The sequence below is a fragment of the Mobula birostris genome, chromosome 25 (assembly GCF_030028105.1).
Source record: "Mobula birostris isolate sMobBir1 chromosome 25, sMobBir1.hap1, whole genome shotgun sequence".
In the NCBI taxonomy this organism is placed as follows: Eukaryota; Metazoa; Chordata; class Chondrichthyes; order Myliobatiformes; family Myliobatidae; genus Mobula; species Mobula birostris.
In genome coordinates, this window is record NC_092394.1 from 4,862,847 (window position 1) to 4,874,869 (window position 12,023).

Genomic DNA, 12,023 nt, shown 5'->3' on the forward strand with positions numbered 1-12,023 from the left:
AGACAGGGAGGGTTGTAGGGTAGGGAGAGGGTTATGGAGATGGGGTGGGATGTAGGGGAGGGAGAGGGTTATGGAGACGGAGGGTTGTAGGGGAGGGAGAGGGTTATGGAGACAGTGAGGGTTGTAGGGGAGGGAGAGGGTTATGGAGATAGGGAGGGTTGTAGGGGAGGGAGAGGGTTATGGAGGCAGGGAGGGTTGTAAGGGAGGGAGAGGGTTATGGAGACAGGGAAGATTGTAGGGTAGGGAGAGGGTTATGGAGACGGAGGGTTGCAGGCGAAGGAGAGGGTTATGGAGACAGGGAAGGTTGTAGGGTAGGGAGAGGGTTATGGAGACGGAGGGTTGCAGGCGAAGGAGAAGGTTATGGAGACAGGGAAGGTTGTAGGGTAGGGAGAGGGCTATAGAGATGGGGTGGGATGTAGGGGAGGGAGGGAGGGTTAAAAAGACAACTTGTTAGTACTTGGTGTCTTTGCTGGGTGACCAGCAGTGGCGTTGGTTCGGACTTGCGTACTGCAGAGATGGGGGTGGCCCCAGACTTATAGCGGGTGGGAGACTATCCCAATTGTTGTTGTCTGAGGACCCTCCTGGGAAACCACCCACTGAATGCTGAGGGAGCGACCCAGTGTGGGTCAGGACAGGGGGTAGGGTGAGGTACGAGAGGGCTGGCTGATCTAATGACTTGTTCTTCCAACCGAACAGGCTGAACGAGATGAATTGGACAGATTGGGACAGCCGGATAGAGGCAACGGTGGAATCGGAATAGTCACAGTTTGCATTTGTGTAGTGCCTGTCACCTCCACGGTCCAGTCAGAGGTGCCCCCTGTGGCAGGAAGCACAGCAAGACCTCACAGTCTGCGAGATGTTACTGACTCATCTCCATACTTCAGTGAAGGTGATTGCTGGAGAAATACTGACAACAGGACAGTAATAACATCTCGCTCTTCATCAGAACGGTGGCCCCAATATTGTCTCCTCCCTCTGGAATGGGCACAGACTTGGTTTCATTTTAGTTCGGAGGATAGCCCTTCCTACGGCCCAGTATTGCCTCCTCTCCTCCCACAGTGCAGTCTTCCCTTCCATTACCTCTCCCATGACTCTTCATCTGTACCGAATCTCTCTCGTGGCACAGTACTCCCTCTTCACCACCCCTCCCACTGCGCAGCACTCCCTCCTCGTCGCCTCTCCCACAGCACAGAGTCCCCTCCCATGGTGCAGCGCCCCCTCCCGTGCCGTGGAGCCGTCTCCTGGCTGCCCCCTGCCTCCACGGTGCGACACCCCCTCTGTACGAGATGTTCGTGATCAGTGGTCTGGATGAATGTGATTTAACCTGACTCCCCTTGACCGACTGTCACATTAAGCAGGTGTACCCGCCTCCACCCCCCACACCTCTAAATGCTCATCCCTGGAGCTGTCCCTCACCCTGCCTGCCTCCACTGTTGGTAACCTCGAGCTCCTCACTCCCTGACAGGCTGTCAGGTATAAAAAATTTTACTTCAGAATAAAATCTAAAACAAGAAACTCAGTGAATAGATTGTGTGAGTTCTTCCCATGGACTTCCACCCCTCCCTTCTCTTCATTTATTCCCCTTCTCCCACCTTCCCAACCCCTCTCCCCTCAAACTTTCCCCCTATTTTACCCCCCCCCCCCACACTGCAATGACACATATTCACAGGTTGTCCTGAACTACTGACTGTCCCCGGGAATGGAGAGAAATTCTTGAAATTGAAGAGCTGCAGAATCCAGAAAATCTGCACCAAAAATCAGAAAAAGATGTAAACACTCTGCAGGTCAGGCAGCATCTGTGGAGACGGGAGAAACTTCGGCACAACTGGGAAAAAGAAAGCAAGTTGGTCATAGTCAAAGAAAAATACACCAGAGAAGCTGGCCCTTCAGCCCATCTAGTCCATGCTGAAACCTTTTAAATTGCTTACTCCCATTAACATGCTCTGGGACCATACCGCTACCATCCATGTACCTATCCAAACTTCTTTTAAACATTATAATTGTGCTTGCATGCACCACTTGTGCTGGCAGCTCATTCCGCACTCTCACAGCCCTCCCAGTGAAGAAGTTTCCCCTCACATTCCCCTTAAACATTTCACCTTTCACACTTCACCCATGACCTCTGGTTGCAGCGGAAAAAGCCTGTTTGCATTTACCCTTTTTTTACTTCTCATAATTCTGTATACCTCTATCAAATTTCCTCTCAAGCTTCTACGTTCCAAGGAATAAAGTTCTACCCTATTCAATTTTTCCTTCTAATTCAGGTCCTCCAGTTCCGAGAGTGGGAGATTGAACAAAGGGAATAGAAAGATCCCAGTGAGACACTCTGACTGTGTTTATGGTGACAAAAGAAACTGCAGACGGAGTCACACGGCACAGAAATAAGCCTTTTGGCCCAACTGATCCCTGCTTGGGAATGGTGAGAGTGGAGCGCTGCAGGAGGGGTGCGGGATTGGTGCCAGAGGAGTAGTGGGGCAGGAGGTAGCCCAGGTACAGAGACACCCAGGCAAGACAATTGGTTTATTGATCATTACGGAATGTCTCTCTGGTGCTTCCTGCCTCCTTCCCCTTTTCTCAACCATGATTCCCCTCTCGCTGCCCCCTTCTCACTCTCAGTCCACAAGAGACCCATATCAGAAACAGGTTAACCAGTACTGTAGAAAAGTCTTAGGCACCCTAGGGCTCTCTCTATATATAATGTGCCTATGACCTCTGCACAGTACGGCAAGAGCAGAGTCAGGCCATTCAGTCCATTGAGTCTGCTCTGCCACTCCATCATGGCTGATTTATTATCCCTCTCAACCCCATTCTCCAGCCTTCTCCCCGTAACCTATGATGCACTGAGTAATTAAAAACCTATCAAATTCTGTTTTAACTGTACCTAATGACTTGCCCTCCACAGCTGTCTGTGTTGATGCAGAGGGAAGATAGAGGAACTTCGCAGAGACTTGTGCATAGTTCCTTCTGCTTTTCCTTAACATCCTGTGGCTAAAAGTACTGAGTTATGCAGTTTCTGTTACCTCAATCTGCCTGGAACTTGGTTGCTTCAAGCTGTTTCTGCGGTTTGCTCAGGTTACGAGTCAGATTTCTTTATGATTTTATTTAGAGATTCAGCACAGTAACAAGCCTTTCTGACCCCAAGAGCCCACCCAATCACACCCATGTGACCAATTAACCTAATAATTAGTTGACTCTCCACTTTCTCCCATGGTTCACGCTCCTATCAGATTCCTTCTTCTTCAGCCTGCCTTATCTGCCTATCACCTCCCAGCTTCTTACTTCCCCCTCACCTGGTCTCACCTATCACCTGCCAGCTTGTGCTTTGTCCCCCTCCCCTCCTTATTCTGATTTCTTCCCCCTCCTTTCCAGTCCTAAAATATGTAACTGTTCATTCCTCTCCATAGACGCTGCCTGACCTGCTGAGTTCCTCCAGCATTTTTGTGTGTTGCTTGAGATTTCCAACATCTACAGAATCTCTTCTGTGTATTACCTACTGACCTGTACATTTTGGACTGTGGGAGGAAACCCAACTGGTCATGGGGAGAACGTACAAACTCCTTACAGGCAGCAGTGGGAATTAAACCCAAGTCGCTGATACTGTAAAACATTATGCTAACCACTGCACTACCATGCTGCCTGGGCAATTGCCGAACTATCACTTCCAAAGCCTCCTCTGGTCAGCTGTGGTCCAACCACTAACAGGAAAGGAACCCCATAATGATCGTGGCTATCTTAAGGATTAATATGATCTGCCCCAGTCAGAGAGCAATATCACAGGGAATACAAGCCCTTTGGCCCCACCAATCCATATTGACCACAGCACCCACACAACCGGTGCCAATTTCCAGTGTTGGGTGCACTTCTCTCTATGTACCTACAACAGCCTCCTTGTACCTCCTGTGGCAGCACTTTCCGCCCCATGACAAAGCTGCTCATCTGGTCTCTTAATCTTTCCCCTCTCAGCCTAAACCCAAGCCCCCTAGATTTTAGACTTGCCTGCGACAGGGAAAAGACTTACAGTATAATACAGTATGACTCAAAATGATGAGATGCCCCAAAAAGGTGGCCTGTTGTGTGATAAGGACCCCATCACCCAACGTATGCCCTCTTCTCATCAAGGAGGAGGTACAGGAATTACAATCAGAATCAGGTTTCATATCTCCAGGATGTGTCGTGAAATCTGTTGTCTTTGCAGCAGCAATTCATAATAAAAATTGAATTACTGTTTATATATATACTCTGTGTATGTATAATAGTTAAGTAACTGGTACAAAAACATGTGGCGAGGTAGTGTTCGTGGGTTCACCGTCCATTCAGAAATCAGATGGCAGAGGGGAAGAATCTGTTCCTGAATGACTATGTGTCTTCAGGCTCCTGGACCTCCTCCCTGATGGTAGTGATGAGAAGAGGGGTCTTCAGGCTCCTGGACCTCCTCCCCGATGGTAGTGATGAGAAGAGGGGTCTTCAGGCTCCTGGACCTCCTCCCCGATGGTAGTGATGAGAAGAGGGGTCTTCAGGCTCCTGGACCTCCTCCCCGATGGTAGTGATGAGAAGAGGGGTCTTCAGGCTCCTGGACCTCCTCCCCGATGGTAGTGATGAGAAGAGGGGTCTTCAGGCTCCTGTACTCCTCCCCGATGGTAGTGATGAGAAGAGGGGTCTTCAGCCTTCTGTACATCCTCCCCGATGGTAGTGATGAGAAGAGGGGTCTTCAGCCTCCTGTACCTCCTCCCCGATGGTAGTGATGAGAAGAGGGGTCTTCAGCCTCCTGTACCTCCTCCCCGATGGTAGTGATGAGAAGAGGGGTCTTCAGCCTCCTGTACCTCCTCCCCGATGGTAGTGATGAGAAGAGGGGTCTTCAGGCTCCTGTACCTCCTCCCCGATGGTAGTGATGAGAAGAGGGGTCTTCAGGCTCCTGGACCTCCTCCCCGATGGTAGTGATGAGAAGAGGGGTCTTCAGGCTCCTGGACCTCCTCCCCGATGGTAGTGATGAGAAGAGGGGTCTTCAGGCTCCTGGACCTCCTCCCCGATGGTAGTGATGAGAAGAGGGGTCTTCAGGCTCCTGGACCTCCTCCCCGATGATAGTGATGAGAAGAAGGGTCTTCAGGCTCCTGGACCTCCTCCCCGATGGTAGTGATGAGAAGAGGGGTCTTCAGGCTCCTGGACCTCCTCCCCGATGGTAGTGATGAGAAGAGGGGTCTTCAGGCTCCTGGACCTCCTCCCCGATGGTAGTGATGAGAAGAGGGGTCTTCAGGCTCCTGGACCTCCTCCCCGATGGTAGTGATGAGAAGAAGGGTCTTCAGGCTCCTGGACTCCTCAGCTGGTTGAGTGTTGCCGCAGTAACAACTTTTCACTCAACTTCAGTCAGACCAAAGAACTGATTGTGTCCTTCAGAAAGGGTAAGGTGAGGGAACACACACCAGTCCTCATCGAGGGATCAGAAGTGGAAAGAGGAGCCTGAAGACACACTCAATATTTGACGAAGAACTTCCTCCCTTCTGCCATCAGATTTTTGAATGGACAATGAGCCCATGAAGACTATCTCACTTAAAAAAAATTGCTCTCTTATTTGTGCTACTTATTTTTTCTTAATTTATATATCTCTTATTGTAATTTATAGTTTTTTTAAATTATGTATTGCTGCTGCAAAATAACAGATTTCATGACATAGGCCAGTGATATTAAACCTGATTCTGCAACTCATCATTCTAAAGATAGGGAGGTGGAAACACTGGTTGTGCTGAATAACCTCCTCCCCGGTGTAAACTTGCAGAGAAACCAGACGGTATGAATTAACTTTCATAAACGTAACCAAATAACCTGCTATTGGTGGGAGGGATCTTGATGTAAACCCCCAGGGAGATAAGGACTTTCAGTGCTGAAGTGTTCCTCGAGTAAAACGTCATCGATTGTCCACAGAAGTTTTCTACTCTGACAGTATTGATCTGGAGCTCCCAGAAGTTAAATTGTCTATTGGTCTGAACTCATCAGGGTATGGTAAGATACCTATTGTGCTGTGGTCCAGCCCCTCCTGAAGAAACCCAACTAAGACCCTACCTTACCTAGTAACTACAGACCTATTTCTAAACTTCCATTCCTGTCAAAGGTTCTTGAAAAGGTTATTCTTAGTCAATTGCTGCCCTACCTATACCAAAACAACATCATGGAAAGATTTCAGTCAAGTTTTAAGGCACAGAGTCTGCCCTGCTGAAAGACCTGCTCCTCTCTACCGACTCAAGTGACTCTGCCATCCTAATTCTTCTTGACCTCAGTGCAGCATTCAATACTGTGGATCACGCCATTTTAATAGACCATCTCCAGTACGGGGCTGGTGTTGATGGCTCTGCCTTGAACTGGTTTATATCCTACCTCAAAAATAGAAGCTTCTCCATCAACATAGGCAAATTTTCCTCTTCTCCAGCTAGTTTCTCCTGCGGGGTCCCACGAGGTTCCATCCTGGGTCCCATTCTTTTCTCCATATACATGCTTCCCCTCGGCCAAATCATTCAAAAACACGACATTTCCTTCCATTGTTATGCCGACGACACAAAGCTTTATCTCCCCTTGAAACCAAATGACCAGTCAAATCTAGTCAGCCTCATGAACTGCCTTGAGGACATAAAGTGTTGGATGGCACAAAACTTCCTACAGCTGAATGAAGGCAAGTCTAAAGTTGTCCTATTTGACCCCCCCTGACTCCATCAAAGTGATTACCAACAGTCTTGGTAACCTGTCCACCCTTGTCAAACTCCATGTCAAAAACCTTGGTGTGATATTTGATTCCACCTTTAAGTTTGACAAGCAAGTTAGTGCAATAGTTAAAGCCAGTTTTTTCCGGCTTCGTACTATTGCCAAAATCAAGTTGCTTCTCTCTTTCAAAGATCTCGAGAAGGTCATCCGCGCCCTTATATCCTCCCGCTTGGACTACTCCAACTCCCTGTATACTGGGATTAGTCAGTCATCCCTGTCCCGTCTGCAACTGGTCCAGAACGCCGCAGCCAGGCTCCTGACAGGTGCCCGGAAGAGGGACCATATTACTTCTATCCTGGCCTCTCTCCACTGGCTGCCAGTACGGTTTAGAATTGATTTTAAGGTTCTCCTGTTTGTTTATAAAACCCTAAATGGGCTGGCCCCCTCCTATATCACAGACCTTCTAACCCCTTATTCCACTTCCAGGTCGCTCAGGTCAGCTGACTTGGGGCTCCTGGCTGTCCCACGATCTAAATTTAAGTTCTGGGGTGACCACGCCTTTGCTGTTGTAGCCCCCAGACTGTGGAACAGCATTCCCCTCCCTACCAGATCTGCCCCCTCCATTGACTCTTTTAAGTCCAGGCTCAAAACTTACCTTTATTCACTAGCGTTTGAATCTTCCTGATGTGGCTGATTTTTGGCTTGTGCCGAGGCTCATGTGTTGTTTATTTTGTGCCTATAAGCTGTGTGCCTTGTTGTTTATATCTGTGTTTCTTGTATTTGTGATTTTAGCTCCCTGTTACGGTTTGTACAGCACTTTGGTCAACATGGGTTTTTTTTAAAATATGCTTTATAAATAAATTTGACTTGACTTGACTTATCATGATCTGAATCCATGGCCTTCGAGTTTGAGTGCGTGCATGTGTGTGTGTGTGTGTGTGTGTGTGTGTGTGTGTGTGTGTGTGAGAGAGAGAGAGGGAGATTCCAAGAGAGATTTTCAGAAAGCGACAGGCAGATTCCAACAGAGATATTCAGGGAGGGATGGAGACTGAATAGAGATTCCCAGAGAGATTTTCAAGAGAAATTCAGGTAGGGTAAGACAGAGAGGCGAAGATGGAGAGACATAAGACACAGGAGCAGAATTAGGCCATTCAACCCATTGAGTCTGCTTCACCATTCAATATTGGCTGATTTATTATCCCTGGGGTTGGTAGTGGGGACAAGCTCCCACTCCCAATGGCGTGCGTCTCAAATAGCCTCTGACCAGCTCCTGGCCTTCACGTGTGGCTTAGCTACTAAGCACAGTGGAACCATTTCTACTGACAGGAGAAGGAGCAAAGGTGGATTACTGGCACCTTAAAACCAGTTGCTTGTGGCAGATGGGGCTGGTCAGCCGAGGTTGGCATCTCATCTAGGAGAAGGAAAACTCTGATCTCAAACCTCTGCTACCTTACGGCTATACCCACTCATGGGGAGGGCTTTGGGAGTAAACCCCAAGGGAAAAATCCAAAGCTGGAGACCCCGGGCCAGTCCTACATCGAGTTCAATGTTGACTGGCAACTCCTGTGACACCACTGGTGCCAAACCCTATCAGTCTCTGCTGTTCCTTTGGGTTCATCAGTTGTGTCGATAGGGGGATCTTCCTACATGGGCAACAGCTCGCTCTCCATATTGTACTGCCCAGGCTTGCGTATCTAGACAGCTAGGACACAATATCCATGGTCAACTCTGACTGACAGAGGCCTCAGACTCAGGTTATCCATCTCAAACCCCTCTCCAGCCTTCTCCCCATCATCTTTGACATCCTTATTGATTGAGAACTTATCAATCTCCATTTTAAATATAGTGATTTTGCCTTCACAGCCGTCAGTGTCAATGAATTCCACAGAATCACTATACTCTGGCTAAAGAAATTCCCTTTGACCTCTGTTTTAAATTATTTCTCTCCTGAGGCTGTGCTCTTTGGTCTTATACTCACACACCATTGGAAACATGTTCCTCTTGTTCTCTCTGTCTAGAGATTCAGAGAGACAATAAATCATACTAACCAGCTATTTGAGTATAAATGAACTTTAACAGACTCATGAGGAAATGACGTAAATATGGTTCTCAAATCACAAACGAGAAAATCTGCAGATGCTGGAAATCCAAGCAACACACGGTAGGACTTCGAAGGGTCTCCCGAAACGTCGACTGGACTCTTTCCCATAGATGCTGCCTGACCTGCTGAGTTCCTCCAGCATGTTGTGTGTGTTGTGTAAATATGATTCTGTCTATTTGCTGAGTCTATCACCCACCACCCTTCCTCTGTGTCCAGGGACCGAGGAGACGATTAAGACACAACCTCATTTTTATTTGCATCCTCCCACCCCACCCCAACTGAGGGGCAACTTAATTGGTTGCTCCGTACAAGCTAAGGCTGAATACAAGTTACTGCCTGTGCTGCCTACAGACAGGACTGCACACGTGCACCCACCCACTTGGGTCAACTGGTAAGGCGCGTTAACAGTCGGCAGATCTCAGTGAGCAGAGCCTACACAACAGGGTTAACCCATTCAACACAGAGTTCATCAGATTGGTTTAGGTTCTGTTCTTTGTCACATGTACATCGAAACACACAGTGAAATGTGTTGCTTATGTCAGCGACCAGCACAGTTCGAGGATGTGCTGGGGGCAGCCTGCAAGTGTCCCATGCCCACAACTCACTGACTCTAACCTGTACGTCTTTGGACTGTGGGCGGAAACTGGAGCACCCGGAGGAAACCCACGTGGGAGAACATACAACCTCCTTACAGACAGGGGCGGGAATTGAACTCAGATCGGTGATCACTGGCACTGTTAAGCATTCCACTACCGGGCTGCCCCAACTTCGGAAACATCTCCCCATCAGGGAATTGAACCCTGGTTTCCCAGTTGACAGGCAGAGATACTAACCCACACACACTCAAAATGCTGAAAGAACTCAGCAGGTCAGGCAGCATTTATGGAAATGAATAAACAGTCGACATTTCGGGCCAAGACCCTTGTTCAGGACTGGAAAGGAAGGGGGAAGATGTCAGAATAAGGTGGTGAGGGGAGGGGAAGGAGGATTGCAAGAAGGTGATACATGAAACCAGGTGGGTAGGGAAAGTAAAGGGCTGGGGAAGAAGGAACCTTAGAGGAGAGGAAAGTGGACCATAGGAGAAAGGGAAGGAGGAGGGGACCCAGGGGAGGTCACGGGCAAGTGAGCAGAGGCATGAGACCAAAGTGGCGAATACAGGAAGAGGGGAGGGGGGAGGGAAATGTCATTTTACCATAAGGTGAAATCGATATTCATGCCATCAAGTTGGAAGCTACCCAGACAGAATAAGAGGTGTTGCTCCTCATCGTGGCACAAGAGGAGGCCATGAACTGACATGTCAGAATGGGAATACAAATCAGAATTAAAATATTTGACCATCGGGAATTTCTGCTTTTGGTGGATGGAGCAGAGGTGCTCGATGAAGCCATCCCCCAATTTAGAAGGGACCTCACCAGGGTAGAGGAGGCCGCATTGAGAACACTGGATACAATAGATGACCCTCGTAGATTCGCATGTGAAGTGTTGCCTCACCTGGAAGAATTCTTGGTGTCCTGACTGGAGGTGAGGAGGTGGTGAATGGGTAGGTGTGGGACTTTGGCCACTTGCAGGGATAAATACTGGGAGGGGGGTTAGTGAGGAGGAAGGAATGGGAGAGGGAATAAAGGAGAGAGTGAACCCTGCAGAAGGCAGAGTGGGGGAAGGTGAGGATGTGTTTGGTGTTAGGATCCCTTTGGAGATAGTGTAATTTGGGGAGAATGATGTGTTGGATGTGAAGGTTTTGATGGTGTGGTAGGTAAGGATGAGGAACTCTATTCCTGTTAGGGCAGTGGGAAGATGGGATGAGCGTTCGGGAAATGGAGGAGATGTGGGTGAAGGCAGTGTCAATGGTGGAGGAAGGGAAATCCTATTCTTTGTCGAATAAGAACATCTCTGATGTCCTGGAAAGGAAAACTTCATGCTGGGAACAGATGCAGCAGTGACAAAGGAACTGAGAAAAGGGAATTAAGTTTTTACGGGAGGCAGGGTGGGAAGAGGTATAGTCAAGCTAGCCATAGGAATCAGTAGGTTTATAAAAAATATCAGTAGACCATCTCCAGAGATGGAAGTGGAGATCAAGAAAGGGGAGAGAGGTGTCAGAAATGGACCAAGTGAACTTCAGGATGGGAGGAATTTAGAGGCATAGTTGACGAAATTGACAAATTCAGTACGGTGCATGCAGTCATCAATGCAGTGGGAGCCTTACCGGGGAAGGCTTGGAATAGGGACATAGCCAACAAAAAGGCAGGCATCGCTGGGGCCCATACAGGTGCCCATGACTACGCCTTGAGTCTGGAGAAAGTGGGAGAAGCCGAAAGAGAAGTTGTTGAGGGTGAGGACCAGTTCTGCCAGATGATGGTGGAGGGCAATTGGTTGGTTCTTTTATTGAGAAGGAAGCAGAGAGCTGCAAGGCTCTGTCGATGGGGATAGAAGTGTATAGGGACTGGACAGCCATGCTGAAAATGGGGCAGTCAGGGGCATGGAGTTGAAAGTTAGTGAGGAGATCGAGAGCATGAGAAGGTGCAGATGCAGGTGGGAAGGCATGGAACCAAAGGGGGACAGAACAGAGTCGGGTTCAGTGAGGCAGGAGCCCGCAGAGACAATGGGCCTACCCGGGCAGTCAGCTTTGCGGATCTTGGGTAGGAGGTAGAACCGAGCAGTGTTGGGTAAGGGAACTATGAGTTTGGTGGCAGTGGTTGGGAGGTCTCCAAAGCTGATGAGGAAGACCAACCAAGAACAGGAAGGCAGATTATTATCTAAATGAAGTCAAGTTAGGAAAAGGGGAAGCACAATGAGATCTGTGTGTTCTTGTACATCAGTCACTGAAAGCAAGCATGCAAGTACAGCAGGCAGTGAAGAAAGCTAATGGCATGCTGGCCTTCATAACAAGGGGAATTGAGTATAAGAGCAAAGAGATCCTTCTGTAGCTGTAAAGGGCCCTGGTGAGACCACAGCTGGAGTACTGTGTGCAGTTTTGGTCTCCAAATTTGAGGAAGGACATTCTTGCTATTGAAGGAGTGCAGCGTAGGTTCACAAGGTTAATTCCCGGGATGGTGGGACTGTCATATGTCGAAAGATTGGAGCTACTGGGCTTGCATACTCTGGAATTTAGAAGGCTGTGAGGGGATCTTATTGAAACCTATAAGATTATTAAGGGATTGGACACGCTGCAGGCAGGAAGCATGTTCCCGCTGATGGGTGAGTCCAGAACCAGAGGCCACAGTTTAAGAATTAGGGG

The 12,023-nt window shown here is 48.6% G+C and overlaps 1 protein-coding gene across 6 annotated transcripts in view; it reads left to right on the forward strand.

Moving 5' to 3' along the window:
- LOC140187746 (transient receptor potential cation channel subfamily V member 3-like) overlaps nt 1–1,515 on the forward strand; it is a 62,927-nt gene extending 61,412 nt beyond the window's left edge. For 4 of the 6 annotated variants that reach the window (XM_072243393.1, XM_072243395.1, XM_072243394.1 and 1 more), the window contains one exon: nt 697–1,515. In XM_072243393.1, coding sequence (XP_072099494.1) covers nt 697–1,296 — 600 coding nt within the window. In that variant the 3' untranslated portion in view covers nt 1,297–1,515. The remainder of the gene's footprint in view (nt 1–696) is intronic. The other 2 variants (XM_072243397.1, XM_072243398.1) reach the window with 1 other exon arrangement.
- Nucleotides 1,516–12,023: the final 10,508 nt, after the last annotated feature.